The sequence below is a fragment of the Haemaphysalis longicornis genome, unplaced genomic scaffold, assembly GCF_048455015.1.
Source record: "Haemaphysalis longicornis isolate Haplotype H1 unplaced genomic scaffold, Haemaphysalis longicornis Haplotype H1 scaffold_1, whole genome shotgun sequence".
In the NCBI taxonomy this organism is placed as follows: domain Eukaryota; kingdom Metazoa; phylum Arthropoda; class Arachnida; order Ixodida; family Ixodidae; genus Haemaphysalis; species Haemaphysalis longicornis.
The window spans coordinates 380,628,648-380,655,454 of NW_027526203.1; the positions used below are offsets into that span (position 1 = coordinate 380,628,648).

The 26,807-nt window shown below is 45.9% G+C and overlaps 1 protein-coding gene across 2 annotated transcripts in view; it reads left to right on the plus strand.

The window, feature by feature from the left end:
* Arms (Ankyrin repeat-rich membrane spanning) overlaps positions 1-26,807 on the plus strand; it is a 72,846-nt gene that overhangs the window by 23,447 nt on the left and 22,592 nt on the right. For both annotated transcript variants that reach the window (XM_077686480.1, XM_077686481.1), the window contains exons 11-22: positions 45-222; positions 4,178-4,342; positions 7,180-7,362; positions 9,298-9,454; positions 13,471-13,619; positions 15,462-15,817; positions 18,693-18,872; positions 20,305-20,532; positions 23,508-23,751; positions 23,866-24,031; positions 24,217-24,395; positions 26,089-26,384. In XM_077686480.1, coding sequence (XP_077542606.1) covers positions 45-222; positions 4,178-4,342; positions 7,180-7,362; positions 9,298-9,454; positions 13,471-13,619; positions 15,462-15,817; positions 18,693-18,872; positions 20,305-20,532; positions 23,508-23,751; positions 23,866-24,031; positions 24,217-24,395; positions 26,089-26,384 — 2,481 coding nt within the window. The remainder of the gene's footprint in view (positions 1-44; positions 223-4,177; positions 4,343-7,179; positions 7,363-9,297; positions 9,455-13,470; positions 13,620-15,461; positions 15,818-18,692; positions 18,873-20,304; positions 20,533-23,507; positions 23,752-23,865; positions 24,032-24,216; positions 24,396-26,088; positions 26,385-26,807) is intronic.

The following is a 26,807-nucleotide window of genomic DNA, read 5'->3' on the forward strand; positions in this document are numbered from 1 at the left end:
TTTCTTTCTTTCTTTTTTTTCTTTTTTTTTCTTGACGACACCAGAGAGGGGACACGGCACTGCACATTGCCATGCGAGCGCGGAGCAAAGGAATAGTTGAGATTCTCTTGCGCAATCCCAAGAACAGCCAGCTTCTGTATCGGCCCAATAGAAGCAACGAGACCCCCTACAACATTGACACGAGCCACCAGAAGAGCATTCTTGCGCAAATTTTTGGTGCCCGTGAGTGATGCCTGCTTTCATCATAATATATGTGAAAGTATGTTAAGTAAGCAGTTAGCTCACAGTCGGTGAGTGTTATCGCCACGCACAGGTGACAGCAAGACTCTCTAGTTTCTTTGCACTTACCTTTCCTTTGTCACAGGAGCCCGAGTGTTTTGTTTGTGTGGTAAAATATAGTGGGATCCAGTCAATACAATCCCGGCCAAAATGGTCCCGAACAATTGGTCCCTGACAATTAATTAGGTCCTGGTCCAAATGGTGCCGAGTAGAAACCTGGACGATATGGTCCCAAGTCAGTTTGGGACGTGCAAGGCATTTTGGTGCACATTATCGCTGTTAATCACTTCACTCACATTAGTTTGTGACTGGTTGCATGCTTCGGTGTATTTATTCTATTTTATTATTATTACTATTTAATTTCTCCATGCTAGCCGCACTAGCTGGGATACGGTCCACTCATCACATGGTGTTTTGGTTCGTTCGTCACATGGCATTCGTAACATGGCATTGATATCACACAGTAAACGTTCTGGAAGAGGGATGGGGATTCATTAAAGGGACACTGAAGTGAATTTGTCAAGCTCCCGTTTTTGCTTGCATTGTGTAGACTGGCTCAAATTAGCACACTTTTCATCGTTTATCCGGTTGACAAATCGGTAATTATTTTACAAAGCGCGAAAGAAGAAAAACTACCATGCGCGGTTTGCGGCGGCCACACCAACTAAGCTGTGACGTTGCGAGGAGGGGGCACCGTGATTGGACGATGCCCAAGGTTAGCAATCAAACAAGTTTCGGTTTCGGTTCTGAAAAACGACATGTTTGACGTCCGATGGCGTCGTTGGATGGACATTCTCAATATCCCAGTAATCGTAGTACCGCGCTTCTGCCATGTTGTTGGCTGTAAAATGCATAAGATAAGCCTCCCAGGACGGCTTGGAATCGTAGCATTCACTAGCCGAGGCCTATGCAGTGCATGAACGCCCTCCGCGTCCCCGCAGACACACAAATGCATGCGCTTTTCCCCCATATTTGGAGCTTGCCTCACTCATGCCTGTATCGTAAAAAGCGTGTTCAGGCCAAGGGTCTGTTGATTCTGGCCTGTGCCCACTGCCCGCAAGCAGTCGGTGCTCATGGCAACAGCACGCCAACGAGAACTCGCTAGCGCGGCGCCAGTGCCAGGCTGCGCGAGTTCTGCGGACTAGTTCGTGGAGCAGTGAACATTGCGGCCCAAAAAAAGGTGAACTCAGTATAGAAAACATCGGCGAAAAACGAAAAAGTTAACTTATTAAAAAAAAAAGCATGTACCCGCGAGGATTCGAACTTGCGACTGGCAAAACACTTGCAATGACATACCTAGCGCTCCAAACAACTAGGCCACGCGCGGAGGCTGCCCGACAGTCGAAATATAAAGTATATAATGTATAACCAGTTTACACTTTTATTTATTTTTATTATTTCAAGCAGCTTAGTTGACTATTTGTTGTATTGCGCTCGTGCAGTAAGCGTCCCCCGAGTTTCCACAATAGCTGACGTCTAGGAATTGCATTTCGTAGACGGAAAAGCTTTCGCAGATGCGTAGTCATACTGCTGACCGCTGTGCTTGTTCGCCCAGCGCAAAAAAGTGCTTCCCGCACCCTAGGTTTACGCTGTACGGTAAAAATATCAGTTGATTTTATTTCCTTAGTACCTATATTGACTTCGCTGACTCTTCTCCCCCTTCAAGAGGCCTTATATTTTCCTACTGGCGTACCAGTCAGCGAAGCGTCGCATGTGCGCTTGTGCAGCGCTTGTGTGAAGCGACCTTGACTTGGAGCTAGATACAGTGTACAAACTAACGAAGTAAAGAAAGGCACATTCTTCCATTCCCAAACGTGTTGTGGCTTAGTTTCAACTGATCTAGCGAATTGCGACGACCCGTCGGCGCCCGGCGGAATAAACGCTGGGCCGACTGACTCGGTCGCGGAAGGTCGGCGAGCCGTGCAGTAGCGCAGCCAATTGCCAGCTCCTCTCCTGCTGACGTCACACGAAAACGCCACAGAAAATGGGCGAGAGTGCAGAGAGGAGGACAGCATTTTCAAATTGGTTTTTCTACTAAATAAATTCGCGTAAACGTGCTCAGAGTGGTCGAAACGGGGCCTAGGGACTCCGGACTACAAATTGCGCTCGTAATCCCGCATTGTTTACAAATCACTTCAGTGTCCCTTTAATCCTTCTTACCCCCACTGCTTGGCCTTCCTGATTTCTCTCTTGCTCATATGAAGCCACTTAGAAAAAACAGCGCCAAAAAACGATACAACAGGGAGTAAAAACAAACACAAGCATGTTTGTCTTTACTCCCTGTCGTATCGTTTTTTGGCGCTGTTTTTTCTAAGTGGCATCATGCACCAACTAGCCCGTCTCAGTTCACTTGTGCAGCTCATATGAAGGTATTCTGACTTTACTTTAGCATGGCAGAGGTCTGTGTTGTATGCAATAGAGGCCACTTTTGCCTATGATTTTACTTTTGATTTCGACTTCGAGTTGACAATCACCAACAAGCTGGTGCTATTCTTTTGCGCAATGGATATTCCTACACTCGCATCAAGGTTCATGGATTGACGCTGCATTAAGCCTGCAGGCAAAGGAAAATTTGCAAGACGGAAGTTACAGTATTGACTAATAAGCATTTTTTCGAAGTGCAATCATGAGCCATTCCGCGTTGATTTTAGAAAGGTGTTCACATATATAACGCTGCTGTAGTAGCAGTTATTAATTCAAAATATTTTCCATACCAATAGTACATGCAAGCACAGTGTAACTGAGTGACGTCGGATTGCAGCTCATTGTATCTCACTGAAGACTATAGTCTGTCTTTAAAAAAATGAAAATTAGCAGGTGATAAAAAAAATTGTTTCACACCTCTATGATGAAGTTTCCTATGTGACGAGCTGCCCTAGGATGAATGTTCCTACGTGCCCGTATGACCTATTACAAACAGGCCCATGACAAAAGGCCACGTGACGAACGGGCGTACACCCGCATGAAAACAAGCGGTATTTGCATAATGAATGCCTTGCCATCTCGCTGCAGCTTCATTTAACACCTTCAAACTTCAAATTTATAGCTAAAACATTCACAAAATTTCTCTATTTCTATCACTCACCTAAAAAGGAATTGCTATGGATATCGACAACATTTACGGGGTCGAAGGATTGATTTGAGACCATTTTGTTCGGGTTTTTACATGGGACCAGATTGTCCAGGACCATTTCGTCCAGGACCATATTGTCCTACACGCAAATATAGTACATGCGTAGTGTTCCAAGTTGTACATTTAGTGATTGGTTGCCTTAATCAAGTTACTACAGGAAAACGGACTGTCCAAACCGCTTGCTTGTTTGAGCTGAAACCTTGCATGAAGCTCACATTTTGTAGTCTATTTTGTTTAGCACCAAAGTTGGCAACCACACTGAGCTGTTTATCTTGAAATTGAATGAAAACGTTTTTTTCTATATGGGGCCAGCCTCTATCGGCGCCAGAGGCATGTGCTTTGCCTTCCTGTGAACTGGCACAAGCTTGTTCTTGGGGCCAGTGGAGGGCACAAAAGTTCTTTAGTGTGTCAAACATGGTGGTCTGTGGCGCCGGCCCTGTAGGCAGAAACTATTTTTAGTCTGTTTCAATGTTGACGGGTACTATTGGTTGTCAGTCTTATTGTTAAACCAAATAGGCTATTGAACGTAAGCATCATGCAAAGTTTCAGCTTGAACAAGCAAGCAGTTTGGACAATCAATTTTTGAAGTGTTCCCAAAAGGGTTGCAACACCCTGTATTTGTAAAATAAACCTGCCTGTTTGCTCTGTAAATTTGACGTGCACTGGCACCTGGCATGCTCATTTTCTGCTCAAGCTCGCGTACTGTATCTGTTTGCTTGTAGTTCCATTTTGGGCTGCCTAAAAGCTTTTGTGACATTCTTACAGGTCGTCTGAACACAAATGAGGACAACGAAAACATGTTGGGCTATGACTTGTACAGCAGTGCTCTGGCAGACATTTTGAGCGAACCGTCTTTGTCAATGCCTATTTCAGTAGGCCTGTACGCTCGCTGGGGGAGTGGCAAGTCTTTTTTGCTTGGAAAGCTTGAAGGTGAGAATGCATGCTTTACTATTACAGCACCGTGTTTGCGCCCTCTCCTCCTTTTGTGTCACGTATTTAGTGCTGATACTAGGCACACTGTACCAACCCACCCAGTTGACCACTGTAGCTTTCAGCTGAGCTGTTTATGGAAGGAAGGGCTGTAAGTTTTAAGGCTGTACCTGAACATAAAGTATTTGTCATGTAAACCAATGTAATTTACCTGACAATTTAGTTGCATAACTGGTTGAGTATGGAGGTTACAGTACTTACCCGATTCTAACGCGCCCCCGATTCTGACGCGCACCCTATTTTCCAGGCAAAAAAACCGAAAAAACTTGCACCTCCGATTGTAACGCGCACGGAACTTTGTGACCAAGAAAAACGACTGTGAGAGAAACGGGTGATTTATTTCCCAAAGTAATCTCGCTCATCTCACTCCTCGTCGCTCTCCGAGAGCTCCTTGTCGCTTTCCGCTGGCTACAACATCTCGTCGTCGGTGCCGTCAAGCGCGTTCGCGACGCCACACTTCTGAACGAACGTTCAACCATGGTCTATGGGATCATGGCCCATGCCTCGCACGCCCATCCCGCGAGCTTCTCCAGAGGTGCACGCTTCAGGCGACCGTTTGTTGAACGCATGGGAGCCACTCGTAAGCCACTCGTGGAAGCGCAGCGCACCTTCGTTGCCGCTGCTGCCATTGCTGTTATCAAGCGCACAAGTGGAACGATTTGACGATTTGTGTGAACGCTGATAGAGATAGAAAAGCCTCGGCTCCTAGGCTTCTTGCATCCGAAAAATCGTTGCTAAATGCTTTGCCGCCATCTTGAGATGGCGATGGGTAGGAAGAAATTTCCACTGTTTTGGCAGTTCCAGTTTCGTATCCGATTCTAACATTCATTTTTTTCAGCCTATTTTTCAGGAAAAAAAGTGCGCGTTAGAATCGGGTAAGTACGGTACTGAAGTTGTCTAAACACCGCAGAATTATGGGTATGATGTTACTCTTTTGTACAACACGAATTCTCAAAGTGAGCATGAGCTTAGTTCCGAGTAAAGCACGAGACACATGCATGACGGCATTGTCCAATGTGATGCATGACTGGTTGTAAATATGGCTGCCATGACAAGCCACACTCTTGAATTTGAGACACATGGTCCGACGCGTGCGTGTGATGCGTCGTTGGGGTCGCTCCACCCGCTGTTTTTGCTCCATGGTTGCCTCCCTGTTTAGGCGCACTCCGGCTGATTTGGATATCTGCAAGAGAAATCCAAGCAGGAAAAGAAAACATCTATCAACTTGAAGTTAAAATGAATAGTGCTATTGCATTATACACTGCATTTTATATGTTCAGTAAAGCAGTGTGGGGATGTTTAGCACCGACAATTCCGCTCGTCCATGCGGTTGGTACCGCTGGCGAGCTGTTTCTGCCAGGCGTCTGTATTGCCGGCGGAGAGCACATGAGTGTGCCCCGCACTACTTGGCGCTGCTCCCATCAAAATACTCGGAACTGCCACTAGTGCCTCCTCGAGGCTTTGAAAGAAGCTTTCACAGTGACATCATTATGACAACACCTTCGTGCTCTCATTGGCTGCAACCGCAAAACGGTCGCAACGATCATACGATTGCATCTGTCTCACCAATTGCATGTCATGAGCCTCCTCCGACGAGCGTACGACGCCAAAATCAGTCCTGTATGACCGTCGTAACGATCCGCCGCATGCCAATTGCATGCTCTCGTTGTGCATGTGTCTCATACTTAATGATACCTTTTAGTGGTACTATTACTTTTTTTTTTCACTTTGTTATTTGGCTTACATTGTAAGGCAGTGGTTGGATCCGGGACCAAATTGTCCAGGACCAAATTGTCCGGGACCAAATTGTCCGGATCCCAGCACGGATGGTTGTTGCAAATGCACTTGCATCTTGGCTGAAAAAAATTGCTGTAAGACAAAGGGATGTGTGCAGAGTGTTTTTGATAAACTGGCTTCTCACATTCCTTGATTTTTTTTTTTTCAATTGCAAATTGCGCAAGTTTAACTCCAAAAGTCAAGACACCTATGCTTTGCCCCCACGCTTGCTTTATTTGTTAAATATGTGGATTGAAGGTGTCTCACGTGTGTGAGCTTTGTGATAGTCTGTCAACACTCTACGCTTCTCAAATGCAGTCTTGCACCCACAGGATTGTTTGTTAGAGGACAGGCCAGGTGTTGCTTGAAAGTGACTGCAATGAATGTGCATTTCCTCAGGCATAGATTGAAGTTAAGATTGAAGTTATTAATGTATGTTCTGTGAAACAACAGGGATGCTTTTCTTGCAGTTAATGTAATGACCTACTTAAGCTGCATTCATTATTGATATTTTTCTAGTCAAAATACTTTAAGGAATTTCCACAGGCTGAGTAAGTTTCCGCCATGGGAAGATTATCTTCAATCCAAGCATAGCTAAACAGTTGCCAAGGACAGTGGAAACTGAACTGAGAGGGCTTCCCTTAATTAAAGTATTCGACTAAAACTTGTCCCTCATGCCCAGTTGTTGATGAATTTGCCGTCACACTATAAACTAGTCTTCTGGTTTGCCTACTTGGCCTAGCGGCTGCTTTGGACAGGCTGTGATCCTGGTCTCGCACCCCAGAATGCGGCAAATTTTTCATCAATTGCAAAGTCACTGGTGCAGCTGTATTTGGGTATCTGGTAACGAGTCCCCCCCTTTTTTTTCCCCAGTAACATTTTTGTTCAGCACGTGCTGATCACATGGTGTGAGGTGTTTTAGTCGGTCGAGGTTGGCTTTTGCACCTGCCTATCATCTGCGAGGGGTGTGTTGCCTAAACAGGCCGTGTTGTCTGTGGCAGAGGACATGCGGAGCTTTGCAGTCCAGTGGATGGAGCCGACGTTCTCCTTCACCTGGGTCCTGTTCTGCCTGGTGTCGTTCTGTTCATGCATGCTGGGCTACTGCATCCTCCTGTCATCGGGCCAGTGGCTGCTGGGGCTGAGCCTGGCAGGCGGCTCCTTCCTGCTCACCTACTGCATCCTCTGTGAGTCCACCTGGTCGTCGGCCAGCAGGCCCTCCCTGCCTTCCCCGCACCGTGAAACCGCATTTGGCACTGTGGAACCAGAACATGATTAGCACCAACATCATGGTGCAGAGAGAAAGCAGTTATTTGGAAGGCCTTGGGAAGCGTTAGGTGTAGCTCTAATAGGCTTGGGTCAGCGTCATGATATTTCACAAAACATCGCCGGTGAGGCTTTTTGCTGGGGTCGCAATAGCAAAAAAACTGTTCCAGACACTGTGCATTCAACTTAACGGACGAACTTCTTTGCTGTGTTCTGTAATTTAATGCCTGTTGTAATCTTGCGTTAAGATTGCTGATCGCCCTAGCTGAAGGAAAAGGGTGTGTAAAATTGTGATGCACGTGCAGAAGGTTGTGCTTTAATGGAAGAAGAGTCAAACCACTTTTGTTGGCCTAGCCGCATTTGTTAATCCACTAGCAGGTGCAACAAGGTGCTGGATAGGAGCGAGTAATCCTCTTCAGCGGGGAAACGTTTTGGCTAACACTAGGTGCTGTCAAAGCACACATATGTAATGCACAGTAAAGTGTGATTTTTGATGAAGCACATATAGCCGCATCTGAAACTCTGAAATTTAAAGGGGCACTGACACAAAAATTTTGCATCTTGTTTTTTGTTGTTGCGATAAGTAGCTAGTGACCTACTTATAACCTGTAGAAACCTCATTTGCTTCAGCGTGCGACGGTTGTTTAATTAGAGGCATTTTCAATGCGGCCAGTCGCAGTTTCGGTTTCAGCGAGTGCCGCGAAACGATGGATTTTGTGGATTTTGTGTGAACAAAGCTGACCACGTGACCGTCGGAGGGATATCACAGAGCAGAGCCGCCATAGCACTGTCGAATCCGCATCGACGGCAGTTTCTGCGAATGCCCCCACGTACTGATCTCGTGAGGTGCTTAATTAAAAAGCGACCGTGGATGTGACGCAGGTGCTGCGAGTGCAAATGCTACCGCGGCTAAAGAACGACGCGCGACGCTCGAGACGGTGGGTGGCAAGACGCGCGCTGGGAGCAGCCGGCCGGTCTGCCTACAGGTCCGCCTACAGATGTGTTCGGCTTAGCACTGCGGCGGATATTCGAGTGCCGCTCTCGTAAGCGGTGCAGATGACAATTTTTAATGCAACCCGCCATCGCATCATTAACTCCTTTCTCATGTAAGCCACCATGGTCGGAACTTGGGGACAATTTCGTGCAGCGGTAACAAATATTAAGCTATCACTCGAGCTACCTGCGCCGGCCTGGGCCACTTCGCGGCCGTGGCCGCCGCCTGCACAGCGACCGTGCGGCTAGCTCAGTGGGCTTTTCGTGCCTCCGGCGCGTTTTCGCATCCAATGGTAATTAACAGTAATAGAAACAGAGTGCCTGGAATCGCTGTAGAACTTTGGTCGCGGCCAGCTGCCCGATTAGCTGACGAAATCACGGCGCCTCCGCCGCCAACGATCGGGTCGTTCGTTCTCGAGAGCAAAAGCTCCGCCCTCCGGCCCCCCGATTGGAGCGGCGAGCCGGGCGAGCCGGCGAAAAACGCCAGCAGTGCGGAAGCGGCAAACACAAACTCGTGACGTGTTTGGATGTTGTTTATTTACAAAATATCTGCGGGATGTCGATTGCGCGTGGTCCTCTGCTGGCTGCTCGGTTGCGTTTCGCACACTTTAAAATTGATTTTAAATATGTCCTAGGCTGTATTCGCCGCTGATATTTTGCAGATGATGTATATGTGTTCCCACCAATCTATCTCCGAAGTTATCTCGCCTTCAAAATTTTGTGTCAGTGCCCCTTTAAGGTAATGCTTCACCTTTTTTGTAAGTGTTAACATGGTCATGACCAGCTTGCTGTACCATTCAGCAGTAGTGGTGTTTGGTAGTTTGGGCAGCACATACATATGGCTTCATTTATTACATCTACAGACATCATAAGGTATGGCAGCACTCACCATGACTGGAATTGGGCCTACAAGTTCTGCCTTAGGATGGAGCACATGCTTAACTCTTTCAAGACTGTTCTTCAGGTCATTTTTTGCCATCCTCCAGCCTCAAATAAGGACTTTGGCTCTAATCCTGTCAGGTAACTCATCCACTTTTAACCCCCTCAGTTAGAAGCAAACAGAAGAAGTAGCCACTGCATGCTTCTTTTTTTCCCTCTTGTGAGAAATGCAAGAAAGTTGTATGCAATTGTTGCCCCCCAAAAAGGGTACGTGTAACTGTTTTCTTGAATGCTTGAACGCTATCCACCCCTGAATGCATCTTCTGCCTATCCTGTTGTTGTTTTAGTGACCATGTAAGGAACAGCATGCATCTTTTTCTTTTAACCCTTTTCGGGCCCAATTCGAGCTGTAAATGATCTCAATCATTGTAGTTGCAGAATCGCTGCTAAGATAAATGCAGTGTTTTCATAAACAGAAGTCTGATTCTTATGCTGGGTGTGTTACATAACTAGAACCAAGCATTAAAAATGACAAAAGTTGAATTTTCCTGCAAGATAGTAATTGTAAACCATTGACGGATGAGGAACACCTGGCGATTATTATGTTTAATCTATCGGAAAAAGAAACTGGTTTGTTCAAACCAAGTAGTTAATTGATTATTCAATGAAATTAGGTTTAAATGTAAGTGCTACTAATTTTTCAAATTAAAGTACTAATATAATATTACATTACCTTAATTAGTTTGATAATTGGCTCATATGAAATAAATGTTTGATGAGTGGCTAACTAAAATTTTCAATTCCAAAGTTGCATAGTGCGAAATTCTACCGTTTTTTGTGAAATGTTCATTACTGTTGAGGATTTTGCGGGACTTTAAAATTCTGCTTGCATAAGCACCTTATAAAAATGCTACACACCTCAGTAGGGCATGCTTCCACATTCAGTTATGAGTTATTTTTTAAGCTCTGTTAATTCTGTCCTGTTCAAAGATTTGTGGAAGTATAAGGCATAAGTTTGGATGCTCTTTTGGTTCACTCGTTACATAATTAGTAATTATTGTGTCTTAGTTTATGAAACTGTTCAGCGGTGAGTTGGAAGGTATGTTGGATCGTAAATATCACTGTGAGTGATTATTGACTACTTTGTTACTGGGAAATTCATTTTTTTATAATTTTAATGCTTGTTCCAAGTTATATGATACTTTGCACATGATAGCTGCACTAGATAGCTGGTAAGGAACTACAGTCATGAGTAGAGACCGGAACTTCGGGCAAAATGCCTATTTTTTCCTTCAGTCTGTATCAAGCCGTTTGACATATAAGCATGAATTAAGAGAAATGAAACACTTTAAGCAATACTGTATTGTTCCTGTAAGTGCCTATTTTGAGTTTCCTGCCTACATGTATGAGCTTTTTAGCGCCTGAAGATGTCTTTTTTGGGTTTTATATATTCTTTTTTGGGGTTTTCGCGCCCATGTCCCATTAAGTGTGCTCCCGCTTCAGAAGCCCGCAACTCGGCGTTTGTCTCATGCTGTTTTGCGAGGAGTATCCACGCGCTGTGCCAAACATGGCGAGACGCGGAAACCTGTGCTCTAGCTGCTGGCACTTCGTCCTGGGGTAACCCCGGGTGCGGCCGGTCTGGACGCGCTTGCTCGCTCTGCGCTCACTCGCTGCAAGCGCAGAGAGAGCAAAAGCGCGTCCACACCGGCCGTGCCCCGAGCAATCAAACTGGGCCACCAGAGGCCTGAGCGCAGCGATACTGCAGCCAGCATCGCCGCCAGGTGTGAGCGTGAGCTTTTTTTACTGTGAAGCAGCATATGTCTAACCCCACCCCTCCCCCGGTTTTCATTCCGGTAGAGCCGCTTTACTCGGCGCCGCTCCGGCATTCCTTTTTGCCGGTGTCTTTCACGTTTAAGCATGTGCACAAGTGGTTGCCGGTTTATGCGTGCACAAGCGGGGAGTAAAGAAAGGAAGGGGGGGTGTGCACGCGAAGCTATAGGTTTCATGCCCTCACTGATGACATGTCCATTGTGCTGGCGGGAGGCTTACACGTGGACATCAAACAGCTGCATGGGACCTGTCTGGTGCCTTCACTGGTCGAGCAGATCGGGTTGTGCTGGGGTGCAACAGCTGCGCCAATTGCGCCATTTTGATACAATTTCATATTTTTGAGCCAAGCTGCACCAAAACCCTGAAATTCATTTAAATTGCGCCACGCTGCGCCAAAATGCTGTACTAAGTTCACAAACTTTAGTGGGGAATAAAGGACGCGTTGGCGACATAGCTGAGGTTCATACATCATCCAATCCAGTAGCGCAGACAGTGCCTTATATACACAGACCATAGACCATATGGTTCGATTCCCGGCCGCGGTGGCCACTTTTCTGATGGAGGCGGAAAGGAAAAATGCCCGTGTGTTTGAGGTTTCGGCGCACGTTAAAGATTCCCAGATGGTCAAAATTAATCTGGAGCCCTCCACTACGGTGCACCTCAACGCCTGCGTTGCGTCGGCACGTTAAACACTACAATCAATCAATCATATGGTACCATGATGTGAGCTGAACGGCTTTCAAAAGCTTAAAGCAAAGCTGGTCAGCCTAGTACCTACAGTCAAGACTGGTGACCTTGTTGGTCGCATGTTATTTATTTACTGTAAACCAGAGTTTGTAACAAGTACACTTTTTGTGCCCGAATGCATTACTTGGAGTGTGTTGTTTTGTGTTGTGGAATGTGTGTTTGGGTAAAACCAAAAAGTGTCCATCATTCGCACCCTGGGCAAAAGGTATAAAAATGTATAAAAATAGTATATCAGCATATCCAATGTTGAAATAAACACTAACTTTGACTTTGACTTTGACCTCTTTGTGCCCGCCCCCCCAAGTGCCTTCGGCAAACATATGTGAAGTCACAAAATCCTGAACACAGTTTTTCTATCAAAGCAGAAGTGCACCGAATACATAAAGCTATAGTGGCTGGCTTCGCTTGGCTGGGTGGCAGGCAATGACTGGATTTGCTGAGAAACAAGAGTGCAGAAGCTGTGCTTACATCACATATGCCTCATTGAGCCAATTTTAGTACGTGTGAACTTCTTAGTGGCATGTACAAGATACTAGTCATACAAGAAAGGAGTGATACAAGGTGTCTTTGCACGATCTAGCTAATCACACCAAAGCCATCTTGTTCATTCTACATAATGCAGTGGGCCAAATATGCGACTTTTTTATTTTGACAAAATAGGAATACCTACAAAGTACTATGGGCTTTTAGCCTCATGTGTGGCTTGCGAAGAAAGAGATAGGTGCCCGTTGCCACACTAGCTTTTACTTGATCATCGAAGCAAAAGTGATAGTTGGGCAGGTTGGCACAGATGCATCATCCACTTCTAGTTCTTTTTGTTGACTGTTCCTCGTGCTGTGTAATTCTTTTATTGCCTTATTTAAACGCAATCCAAAATTTCGATTGTGTGTACTTAACTAGATATGTCGAGAACTGGAAGCAATGGTGAGTTTTCTTTTCTTGGCAAAAGAAAACTTGTTCTAGAAAAATAAGCTTGTGTGCGTGTACAGAATAAACCTGCTGAGCAGTTGAGGTCATTCAATTTGAGATGCACTGCTAGGGAACCATTGTAGGCTGCACAGAGGTTTCACTGAAAAGGTGCAGACGCGAAAGCAGTCTCGAGAAGAGCATGAAGAGGAATGATCTCCTCCAGAGGTGTGTGACAGCTGGGGCAATGTCTGCTATGCTTTGGCAAGCTGTCAACTTTTCCTTATTGTATCTTAGCTCCAACTGAGCTGTTTGAAGTTAGCCCAAAAGTAATAAAAATAGCAATTACAAGTGCTGGACAACCTATACTAAGGGAAGGCATAGCAGTGCTGACATTTCATTTCTATTTGCAATATTGCTGTCATTGGTTTATTATTTGTTTAGGTGGAGGAGATTCAGTTTTGTATAATGATAGTCAGGCTGGTCAACTGTCGTGTATGTATCCACCAATATTAAACATATACACATAAAAAACTGCTTTGTATGTTAAGAGGCCTTATTAGACATGTGTACTTTCAATGGATGAGCATACAGTCACATTTTTTTTAATGATTGAATGTGAAATGCACGTCTTATTGTAACACTCTCTCCCTTGCTTGCGCACCTATTTTCAGGTTTATATTCACCGAACAGAACAAAGTGAGCAGCTCTGGTGTTGGAGATGCCTCCATTGCATACATCATCATTTCATTGTTCTCTGCCATTGAGGATGAATTTGGCTTCTTTACCACAAGGTTCTACCGAGTGTTCCAACCTAAACCAGGTTTGTGAAATTGTGGAAATACAGTGCCGGCCCAAGTGCCATTGGGATATTTTGTGACAGCATTTTATCTTTGTCTTTGTGCAGACTATGGAGGCCTACAATTTGGTGAAATACAAATAAGAAAAAAGGAATTGTCGATATTCCAGAAGATTTATTTACTTGTTTTAATTAATTAATTACGTAAAGGAGATACAGCTACAATGCTTGTAGCATTAGCAAGATGGGACTTGTCTACGATATCGGTGCATGAGAAACAAGCGGTATCACCCTGAGGATTTCTAAAATACGACAAAAACTAGGCACAACCAGATGTAATTGTTGACGACCCAGCTGGGCACAGTACAGTTTTCAGGGTTGTCACCTGAAAAATTTTGTGGCATTTCAAAATATGCTCATAAGCATCATTAAAAGCTAATGAAAAAGGCCAAAGATGTTTTTATGGCTAAGCTAGAGCAAATAATTACGTCCCCTACACTTGATCATTCCTAATTTGAATGCCGCCGCAGAAGCGGCAAGAGGCGCGGACATGCCCAGCTGGTGGCGATAGTACCGCTGCAGTACAACGCTAACAGAGTGGCAGTTTAGTGTACAGCATAAGTGCATGAATGCGCAGTCAGGTCACGGTACGCACTAACGCTAACATACCATATGCTTCCCGCCACGCTCAAACTCTCTAAGCGCGTTTACATGAATGCGACAGTAGCGTATCGCATTGGATTTGTCGCATTACCGTACCGCATTGCATCGCGTGTAAGCAGGCCAATTCGCTTGGAAGACGCGTCGCATCCGATGCGCTAAACCAGGGTAGATCGAGAACGCAAATGTGACTTCCCGAGTGCATGTAGCAGCAGTCGCATCTCATTTCTCGGCCCGGCTCGGGTGTTGGAACTTTAGGCTTAGCATCGTGGCGGATATTTGATTGCCGCTGTTTGTACAACTGAGGATGACGATCCTTAATGCAACTTTTCGCCACATTACCATCCCCCTTCTCGTATGCGGAACTTTATTTCGCGATAATCGCCATTTGAGCGATCGGTGTCCAAGACATCTGCCGGGGCCTGTCTTGATTCTTCCGCGCAGGTAGCGCCATCTTTCGGCCGCTCGCTGCACCGCGCGCCGTAGTGCCGGGTTTCGAACCTCCGCGGCCGTTCAGCATAGGCTAAGCATCGCGGCTGATAATCCTTAGCTCAATTTTTCACCACACTAGCATCTACTTTCTCGCATGTGGAATGTCTTATCGCGATCAGGTTGATTTGGAAGAGTGGCGACAAGCTGTTGCTACCGTGGTCTGCGCCTGGTCGAGCCGCTTTGTGGGCCGTACAGGCAGGCGCGGCCGGCATGTGCGCGGACCGTTACAAAGGGCAAGTCAACACTTCACGATTGCCTGCTGTATCCATTTCTTGCAAACGATGCGCGGAATGTACACATTTAGCTCAGCGATCATCGTAGTTGATCGGGTGAACCGGGGGACGATCCGCTGGTTTCGCTTCAGCCGCGATAGACGCCAATACGAACACAAGCAACTTGCCGGCTACCGGAAACTGGTAATGCCGAAAATGCGACCCCACAACTCCCAGATATGACACATGGTGGTGCTAGTCTCCAATGCCCATGCATGTAAACGCAAATGCGTCGAATTCGCCCGATTCGACGAACCAATGCGACACGCTACTGTCGCCTTCATGTAAACGCGCTTTCTGATACTGTCAACAGCACTGAGAGGGGCAGCATGTAAAATCACCATGGCCATTTGGTGGGTGACCTTAGCACTGCGGGCGTAGGGTTAAGGCTACCCGCAAGAGGACGCTGACAGTGAGGGGTGCGTGTTGGCCATCTACCCAGTGGCCTCCTCCAGCTGGACGTGGCGTCGGCTGTGCTGCGTGCCCAACTTTGCCATCTTCTTGGTGACGCTGGTGTGCCTGCTGGGGGCGGTGGCGATGCTGGTGGAGGTGCTGTCATCGGGGGCCCAGCAGCAAGAGGGCGGTGGCACCAATGGCCAGGTGCAGCCCCTGCTGATCGCCCTGGCCAGCGTGGTGGCCGTGGTGCTGCTCACCAACCTGTACACCTGGGTGCGCATGGTGCTGTCCCTGTTTCGCTCGCACCACCGCCGCATCCACAGCTACCTGGCCCACGTGGACGCCACCTCAGGGGGCTACATGGAGGCCCTCAAGGGCGAGATCGAGCTCATGAGTGCCATGGTGGGTCGCTGCTCTTGCCTGCAGGGACCAGGGGGCACAGGAAGGCTGGCACGTGTGTCAAGCACTACCATATCATCCATATGGGACGAGCCCGCAGTGACTTTGGGCTTATCTGTCGATGCACTGCTTCCCCTTCTCGTTTCGTTGGCCTTATGCTAGCAAATGTAAAGTAGGAGGAGCGAGCAGGGGGAGAAAGGTGACGCTGGAAACAAAGGGCCTCATCCTCCACACTGCTCCTGCTGTAATCATTTAATTGTGCTGTGGAAAAATTCACCGCTACTTTGCCAAAAGAAGTGGTGAATTTTTCTACTTTACCAAAAGAGTGCAGCCGATATTAACTGCTCCAGTAAGCCCTCGTCATAATGAAGTCATCAGGATGGCAGATAAGTTCTCTATAGTTAAATGGTATTTAAGTATAAGTGGCAGCAACTTAAAAACTCAGACAGTGCCCTTGAAAGCCAACACATTGCATCTTTAAAATATGTACTAAGCACCCACATGCTCTCACCATGACAACAGTTTTGTTTTGGTGTAAAATAAAGGAGCAAAAAAGATTCAGGCACCCTAGCAGCTAAATGCAAGGGGGCAATGTGGTCCCCTTGCTCTGCTGCCTGTTTTAGTGACCTTTGGGAATCCTGCGTCCAAAACGGCCTTATCACCGCCATGGTTTCCTTGGAAGTTCTGCCTATGCACTCAGCTTACCTCTTGCTGCATGTCCTGGGAATAAACGAAGTGTGGAGACCAGCAGATATGTCGTAGCACTTGCTGTTGCCAAGTCAGGCCTCGCTTTTTTCCTGGCACACAGCCTGATAATGTGCAGTTCATTCAAACTATGCTCGGCTGCAATTCAAAAGGGGCAAAAAACTGATGACTTTGAGTTCATGGCAAGCTGAGATTAAGTGTGCACATATTTCGGCTATTATCGGGGCGTTTGTGTGGCAAACTTTTGCTGTAGGAGCACCAGTGGGTACAAGACCTACAGCAGCAGGGCCTTCTTGCTTTAAAATGTCAAGAAGCTAAACGGGTTTATGTAGGTTTCTACCTGTGCAAAAACAGTTTCGTGAATTTTTGTTCACCCTTCTTACTTCTTGAAATTTATTTAAAAGTGCTAAGAGCACATGAGGCATAATCTGTTGGCCTAGCTAAAACACCATTCTACATGATGCCACAGAGCTGATATACAAGAGGGCTCGATGCCTTTTTTTTTAACAGAAATATTGCATCACTCGTTAGTGTACTTGAAACACCGAAAGTATTGAAGAGCAGTTATTGTCATTCTAGCAACAATCATGTGCTAGAAGCAAGGTCCTCTATTTTTGCTTTTACATACGGCTGTGTCTAGAGTGCCGTCTGATGGTACTCCATTAAAGCGACGTCCGTTACAGCACTCCATTAAAGCACTGTATTAAAGTGACGTCCTCCAACGTATTGCCAAAAAATGCTGCGTCTGGCACCATTTCGCTGTCTCTAAAGTAATGTAACCTAACATAACCTAACACAACTTAGCAAACAGAAAGCAATCATATAAAACACCAAAAACTAACCTAACCCATGATAATTATAATTGCAACTAAAGATGTGAAAAGAACTAAGGCGGGAAGGGCCAAACTCGAACCAGCGCCCTTGGGATCAAGAGGCTAAAACGGTACCTCTAAGCCACAATGGCAGACACACTGCCCTATGCCAGCCTAGTCTTAAAAATCTGATTGCGTCCCATTAACACAGGTCACGTTCACCAGAGGAGCTGTATCAGTGGGAAAACGAGGTTTTCCAACTAGCAATGTCTGCAAGCAATTGTGGAAGGCATTGCCTTTGTCACATTTTTGCTGATAGCCACTTCAGTAAACAAGAAAGCACCAGTTGTGCGTTTACAACAGGCGCACATGAAGGCTTCTACTAGTTTACTCATAGGTGTATAGTTGCGTTTTTGCAGTTCTCTTCAGGCATGCAGAGGTCACATTCTTAAAAAAGCTATCGCCAAAGCATGTAGGACCTTTTAATGGTTAAACGGCGCACTACGGTGCCATTTTAGTTTAAATATTGATGGGGCCATGAAAACAAAGTACAACTTTATCCAATTTGAATGAACTAGCCTTTGGTAACTCACTTGGCTCCCTTCCATCCATGAGAAACATTTTTTGAACCAAGAAAATGGAAGAAATATTGAAAAACTTTCAAATTTCGCACTACAGTGACGTAGTTTGGGCCAGCCCTAAAACCATGGTTATCAGTGTGTTAACTGCACGCTAACACTCAAGTGATACGATCAAGTAAAGCTAGAGGCCCCACTACAATCGCCCAGTCATGCTTCTCGGCGGTGGCCTAGGTTGGGCGGCCGCCAATCGCACAAACAAGATTCTGTGACGTCATAGCGAAATCGCTGGAAAGTGGCTGAGGAGTCGGCCACTGCTTCATCTGTTTTCTTTAATATCTCGCATATTTGTTTGAAGCTTGTTATGAAATTGGTATCACTGTTATCAGGACAAAGCATTCTTTCTGATGAACCAAACGTGTATTTGTCTTCATGGCCCCTTTAAGGATCACTCTTCATGCATTCAATTTGTTAGCAGAAAATCACTTCAGGTTGCAACCACATTTTCTGACCACAAGTACTTTTGTTGATGTCAAACTTTAGGGAAGAAATCAAAATTGACACAATTTTAAAAGCATCAAGCAAGGTGCAAACATTGAAAAACATTAGGGTTTCGAAAACAAGCGACACCTGCTCAATTATGAATTGAGAAATTTCTTTTATTTAGTCGTGTTGTCCACAGATTTACTGTTGCCATATTTCTGTGTTCTTTTGGCTTCTTATTCGGAATTGCTATCCAATCAAATCTGAAAACCTTGCCTTTGCATGAATTTGTTGTTTCAGGTTCACTGCCTGGATGCATTTGTTGGCAAGCAGACTCGTCTCGTTTTAATTGTGGATGGCCTGGACAGCTGTGAGCAGGACAAAGTTCTGCGTGTCCTGGACGCGGTTTATATGCTGTTTTCTGACCCTGGACATCCCTTTGTCACCATCTTGGCTCTGGATCCACATATAATCATCAAGGTGTGCTTTGGAGACCATTTCTATGCACGCAAAACTGTCAGTACGGTGAACAAGTCCCTCTTCTGCAGCAGGAAGTCATGGTTCGACTGGCCATACTCAAAAAGTGTTGACACACTCTTGAAAGAAATGTTGGGGATCTAAGCAGTAGGCTTGAACGTCAGAGTGGTGCACTGGTTCTCCCTTATTCACTTTAGGATAATGCAATACATAGAAGGCCAGAAGTACGAGAAGCTGGGTCATAGGCAAGTGTGCTGCACACTGTGCTGGGGAAGGAATTGTTTTTAACTGTCATGTTGCAGTAAAACCTCATTAAAAGAGACACTGTCACAAGAGACACTCAGTTATAAGAGACATTTAAAAATGGTTTGGTCAGTTGGTTTTCCGATGTTTGCCATGTAATGCAACATTGCATACAAGAGACAGGGTTACAAGAGATACTCGGTTACTAAGGGCAACATTTTTCAGCCTCTAGAGTAATTTCTTCACTATTTAAAGAGACACGATGAAAGAGGGGCTTTATATAGCAGATTCTGTGGAAAACTGCTTTGAAGATGAAGCTGGGGCCTGCATCCAAAAGACTGCAGAGGTTCCAGAATCTTTTGAGGTGTTTGTTTCTGCAAATGTGGACCTTGTGTGTGCTGAAAAGCTTACAGATCATGCATTTCCTCAAACAAGTAAATGGGGCCCTAGAGGATGAACCAGAGCAGGATGACGACGATGAGGACATTGGAGAGCAGAAAGTGTCAGCAGTTGAGGCTGATCAACATCCAGGAGAACTTTAATGATACTGTGAGCAACAGGAAGGCTTGCAAAGTGAGGTACTTTACCTACAGAAGTTGGGAAGGAAGCTAATACAACCTGCAGTCGCTAAAATACTATGAATGACTTCTCCTGAGCAATTTCCTATAGACACATCTAAACATACTCCGATTCTGATGTATGTAAAGTGGGTTAAAACGACTCCTCGGTGTTATTAAATTTTTTGGTTACAAGAGACCTTGATTACAAGAGACATGTTTCCCAGGTCCTTTGAGTGTCTCTTGTAACAAGGTTTTGCTGGGATACTGAAGCTCCAGTATATAGTTGGTTGGGGTGAGAAGGGGGGGATTTCTACGAATATAGCATGAATGATGTAGGAAAAAACGGTTGATGCTCTTATCTGTTAAACCTTGCTTTAAATTGCCCAAAAATTCATACTCTTTAGTTCAGAGTCATGGGCTTTCATATGCAGCAATGAATGAACTTACAAATCTTCATCTTGTATAACTGCTTGTAACTGCTGATTGTCATTCAGAAAAATAAACATGAAACAATTTCAAGCAAGCATCTACTGTTTCCATTGTCGGTAGGACATAAATGTGCTGTCCCTTGTGAGTTGACCACTGTGTGAGTAATGTTTATCTTCTGGGTCTTTCTCCACTCGCAACATTAGGCAATCGAAGCCAACCTGCACAGGGCCTTCCAGAACACAACCGTGCGAGGGCATGACTACCTGCGCAACATTGTGCACCTGCCCTTCTACTTGCAAAACAGTGGACTTCGAAAAGTGAGGGCGGCTCAGCAGACTGCCGTGGGCCTGAAGCGGAGCGGCAGCCACTGGTGTGAAAAGGAAGAAGTGGAGAAGGCTGCACAGGGCATCGTGAGCACGGGCCCCGACAGGGTAACTTCCACTGCCCTGTTTGGCTATTTCGCTGCAGCAGTGAGCGTGCAGAGCTGGGGCTTGGGCAAGGCTTTCTTTGCACAAGCTATGTGGGCCGCGTTAGCTAAGTGCCAACATAAGCAAATCAGCCCCAGCTTCCTCAAAAAGCCAGTTAGTGTCTTGATGGCAGCTGTGCGCTGTAGCGTTGGCAAGGCAACGGTAGCACGCGCAGTTCTATGCATTTTATTTATCAATGCACAAAAAAAGCACTGCACGCTTCACAAATATATGAAAACAGTAACAGCGAACTTACCGGGATAATACAGACTGCCAGATCATCTTTATACATGCCCCCTAACTGCGAACATACTACATTTGCACATACATGCCACCAAAAAAAAAAAAAACTTACACAATGAATATCGACAGAAAACGAGCCAAATACAAAGATCAGTTGAAATAGTTTTGCGTGTCAAATGTTCAACATGTGAGATGAATTTGTAGCATTCCGGTTTATTTCAGAAATTGGAGATTCGTGTTTTTCATAATTAGTTCGAGTACAGGGCATATACAGGTGACTGATATGTTCCAATCGTGTAAGGGTGAGTTCTCATCATTAGCTTTGCCAGTATGTTAAATTTCTTTCCTGTCGAGCGGTGAGTATGACGCAGACTCGTTAACATTTCGTAATTTAACACACAACAAGCTGGCTCATCAAGAACAAAACGCTTCTTAAATGCGAGTAACGTACTCACTAATAAAAGGAAATCGCGCGCAGCCGCTTCCGTCAGCCGCCTTGTTGTTTGTTTCGGTATCGCGCGGCAGTGGCCGCTGCCGGTTGCTTCGATGGTTGTCATCACGCAGCGAATGTGTTCTTCCCGCTCAACCCACAGCGCACGGTTATTCCACGTGCTTATACAAAAGCTTTTCTGTTTTAACATTACTGCGCACACCACGAGCACACGGCTCTTGTGGGAGCATCGATCATTGATGGAAGAGTCGCCATATGTGGGGTATTGGTAGTTGGTGGAGCAGCTTCTCATTGTGATACGATTTTCTAGGCTGCACTCACTTTTTTTTTTTTTTTTTTTTTTTGAGATGCAATTTTGGGGGGGTCGACCTACATTTGGTTCGACTTATAATCGTGTAAATACGGTAAGTTTGAAAACTTCATCAAAAATTAGTTTCAGGTTCAGATTCTTCAGTAATACATGAACGTCTTGGATGGAGTCACACTTGCTGTTTACAAGTGACAGCCACACTAGCTATTGTGCAGCAAGCCTCGAGGCATCAAAGTCGGAGGTGTGGAGCCCCGGTTCCTCTTCCAAGACTGCGACGCAGAGGGAGGCTGTCCCTTGGCCTCATCTGTCGCAGTGCCTTCTAAGCCAACTAGCTGGTCGAGTCCAGGCTAATCTCCTGTGGATTTCCGCCGTCAGAGTATTGAGCAGCTGGAAGAAATGCTTCCTCAGCGCTTGTCTCAAGTCTAACGACGCTGGTGATTGGTGAATCAGGATGGCTTGTGGATCACTGTCTTTTTAGTGGCCTTTTTCTTCTTGTTTCAGAAGGGAATTTGAGATTGGAGCGCTCAATGTTGGAGCGCTGGCGTTCCGCTACTCGAATGTGTGTGCACGGCTCGTTGCCCACACTCCTTGACTGACTGCTGCCTCACTGCTCCAACAAAAGGGTGTCGCTCGGTTTTACTTTAACTTGAGCATGGAGAGCTTGGGGCGTCTCCCGTCGCCAGGCCCCGCATTACCAAGGCGACTGTTGTTTGCCGCCGTTACGTGATTCGCTCTCTGTGGAGTGATGCAGCACTTGGGGGACCATTTCCAAAATGTTGTCTGGCTGACCCGCGGCGGGCACGTGGTTAGCCACGGGGAAGCGCAGGGGGTGGACGGTGGAACGGCCACGATTTGAAGTGAATTCAGTCTGTTCCTTAAGCTCTCCTGGGAATAAACCAACTGTCCCTGGGCGGTCTGGGGTTCAGCGCAAGTTTACAAGTGACCTTCGACTGGGGGGGAGCCGTGCTCCCCATTTGTGCATTAGGGGGAGCCATCGCTCCCCCTGCACCCCCTGTTGCGACACCCCTGACCATATGTGCCAAAAAGGTGCAATTATTCCGCTTCGTCAGTGGCAGATTCAAGGAGGCAGGATGGGGGCTATTTTTACCCCACTCATTTACTTCCCCCCTTCTGGCCATGCGTTCAGGTATGTCCTCTGCCCCCCCCCCCCCCCCCTTTTTTTTTCTAATAAATGGGTCAGTCTGGATTCACTTCTACTTTACATGCAGATGTATGAACACAAGTTCACCACTTGTGTGATTATCAGGTCCTTAGGTTTGTTGTGTTAAATTACAGAGCTACTTCAGTCATGACTCAACCAGCAGCATTTTGAAGAACATTATTCACGAAGTATATAGCTCTGCATCAAAAAGAGAGTGGTCATTAAAAGTGGAGCCTTTCTCGACTGAGGCCTTGGTTCTTCAGTCTTCATAAGTTGAAAGATTTTATAAGCTTCTCACTTTTTTTATATACTGCAGGATGTATGATGAGTCCCAAAAGTACAACAAAGGGGGCTTTTTTTTTTTTTATTAAAAATCGCTTTTGGGGGAATGCCCAAAGGAGAGAGAAGGTGAATTCTAAAATATGGCATAATTGTTTTGTTCCCTTTCTCTGGGAGCTCATTGATGACAATGGAATAGCTGCAATTACCTCTTTCAAGTAGTCCTGTAGCTAAAACCTGGTTTTGGTTGTACATATTCACTCTTTTAGCTTCCTATATCAACTGAAACATTCTGATTGTCGCCCAGAATTTGCGTGCCAATAAGTATGCACACTGTGCAATACATTGTGAGCTGTGACTGCATAGTCACACGCTGCCCTTAATTCTACAGGTTATTGTTTTTTTTTCTCCAGTTGTCGCATTGAGAGAGTTTACTGAATGATTTATCACTGCCTGGGAGACTTTACTAGCATACTTCGTTTTGCTCCCTACAGCCAGGCAATCGGCGAGTGTCCAACTCAAGCATGTCAATTCCCGAGTCATTTCGAAAGCCTTCACAACAACGCAAAGGCAACCAGAAGCTGAAGGCGAGTGAAAGTGTGGCCTCGAGCATGAGCAACCTTCATCGAGGGGTCACGGGAGCTCAAGACCTGACCAAAGTACTCTTGACTGACGACTACTTCAGCGACATCAATCCCCGTTCGATGCGCCGACTCATGAACATTGTTTATGTCACAGGTATGCACACATCGTGCTTTTTCTCATTTTGTCAGCTTGGTCGGGGTGTGTAGTTAAGAGGGGAGGGCAAGTGAAGGTAACTGATTGACTCCAGTTCTCTTTTCGTTCTTCCAGGACGTCTGCTGAAAGCATTCAACATAGAATTCAACTGGTACCACTTGGCATCGTGGGTAAACATTACGGAACAGTGGCCATACCATACTTCGTGGATCATTTTGTACTATGAGTTGCATGAAAATGAGATTGATGACTCAGCCTCGTTGAGGTCAATTTTTGAAAAGTAAGTACTGTTTTTATGTGTCTACAGAGGATGTGGCCTAGGCTACATTTTCACTAAAGTAGCAATTTATAGCTCGCTGTGCAGGCACCGCTGTCGTGCTGCTTTATGTTTATTTCCGGACAAGCAGAACTTTGATGTGTGTTTGGTTTGCCCGTGCAAATAATGTACGACCTTGTTTATTCCAGAATCAAGGGGAAAGTGCCGACTGGAAAAGAGCTGCAGCAACTCTGTGATGTCGACCATGACATCAGGAAGTTCGAAATCTTCCTGAGTTTCCACTCAGCATCATTGTTGATCAGTGACCTCAAGATTTTTGTTCCTTTCACCATTAATCTTGACCCATATATTCGAAGAGTGATTCAAGGTATGTTTTATAAAGGTGCCTTAGTTTCTATTTATTTAGGTATTTAGGTAAAGTCCTATTTAGGTAGAGTCCTATTTAGGTAGAGTCCTAACAGCAGCAATTTTAGGAGTGCCACAAACTAGGTGCGAATACATTCAGTGGTCTTACCTTTTATATGCCGATGTATTTCCTATGGAGGGCTAGTGACAGCAGTGACAGCTGTGACACTAATGTTTTGGGTATTGTGGCATCGTTCAAATATGTTATGCTGGGGCAATTAGAAATTAAGTTGTAATACAGATCTTTAGGATGTTACAGTCTCTCAAAAATTCTCATTGATATCTTGGAAAAAAGTGGAAATGCTTGAAATCCCTGTACTGTAAATGTACGCGAATAGAGCAAGCCTGAACAGCAGAAAAATGCCATGATATGTCGATGCCAATTAGGACCTGCTTTGATTGTGAAATTATGGATTGTGTCTCCAATTGTGGAGTAATTCGTCTTATATAATACAGTAGGCATACCTTTGTTGTTGCTGTTCCATGAAAATGGTCTTGCATGAAATGAAGAATAGTCTCAGGACTACACGGGTATTTTTTTAATGTGGCAGCTTTTTTGGAAGAATGTCTATAGAAAAAAGTGCATTGACGATTACTAGGTATATTCCATGGCGCATATCCACTGCGTTTCAGGAAGTGATCCTGTGATCAGCGAACGCACGGCGGCGCGTGCTAATGTGATGTTATCTGGCACGATTTGCAAGCACGTTGTTGCAAATCGTGTTTGAACCTCCTGTGCAAATGTCACGGGTTTCAGATGAGTGGCGTACGGACATGCATACGGAGCATTGTCTAGGGACAGTGCTCCTTGTAGGTGGCGTTGCTCCTTGGTGGCGATGCATGGCGAAACTGGGATGGGAAGGCAGTGAGAGAGATGACGCCATTGCCACGTGTGCCACCCTCCCCCTTCGCATTTTCCCCAGCTGTTCCTCTTCTCCTTCGCTGCTTTGTTCACTCACTTGGTTACGCGGATGCCGACAGGTGCCTACGCCGCCTTGAATCCCAGGTACCGGGCACCAACGGGCTGCACCCTAAAATTCTGGTCTATGTGACTGGAACCATCCAAAAAAATAAAATGCATTGTCAGAAGAGAAATAAATGCTGTCACGGAAGCAGTTGCAGATGGTCACGCTACTGTTTGCACCACGCGCAATAGATCTAATTCGTTTGGTGAAGAGGTAGGTCATTGATGCAAAACTGAAAGAAAAATAAACGTGTGTAGCCGATGGGGTGGTGACATGTCAGGCAGTCTGGAGGAGCCCAGCAACGTCTAGCAAAGGATTAGAAGTGTTGGGCCCCACAATGCGAGGAACAATGCAGCACACATGCAGTCACTTTGGACAGGTTTTGCAGCAAAGCAAAAAGAGACTAATTTCTTTGTGTGTGTGTGTGCATGTGTGCATTCGTTCTGGGTGCCTTACGGTTTGTCATTTTGGGGTACATTCTTGAGCTATGTTTGAGGAATGAGTCGCACTGGCTTATTCGTAGCTTACGCACGTGTATTTCTAAATGGGCTGGAGGTAAAATAAAATTAATTTCTGGTTTACTTGCTCAGTGGCTCTCCGACTTAGTAGCTGTCATGTTGTGTGAACTTGTACTATCGCATTTCCCACTTTTGAAAGAATCTGGTCCCCATTTTTGTCTCATCCTTGCAGAAAAGCACCAGGCCCAAGCTGAGAGTGAAAGACACCTTCAGAAGTGTGGGTCGGGCCCATTTGTGCCCCCAGCAGCTTCTCTGGGGCCACTGGGTGTGATGGCCCCCGGTGGTGCTCCGTGGACCCCCATGAAAGCCGAGCTCCTCTACCCACAGTCCTCGACGACAACTCCTGTGATACCTTCGGAGCCATATCAACAGCCGCCGTACCACGTCTGGTGGTCAGTTGGCTCTCCTGGGGCGTCCAGCACTGTGCCTATGCCACCACCGCTGGCACCTTCGGTCCGTGTTTGGAACGTAAGTTGCCACGTCCACAGGTTTTGTCTGGGCCCACAGCTCTTCATTTTTGCGCGATTTTAAGACATGAGTCACCTACTGGGGCTCTTCGATTTACCGTTTAGGATTCACCGCAGATAATCTGCGAGTAGTCCGAGGATTCCCCATGCCACAGGGATGTATGGCGAAAATGAAAGCCGGACTGCTTTTCGGGGAGTCTGCGGTGAGTCCGAGACTAAATCGAATAGCCCCACTGTGTCTCATCCCTTGCCCTGTCCTCTCTGTCCTCAAACAATGGCAAACACTGGTCACACCCGTGAGAAAGGTGGAACAATGGAGTAAATCACACATGAGAAACCACGTAGTGAGCAGCAAGCTGTGATGACAGGTATGTACAGTCCTTGTTAAAAGCTTCTAGGCCCTGCCAAAAGTTCCTGGGCCGCA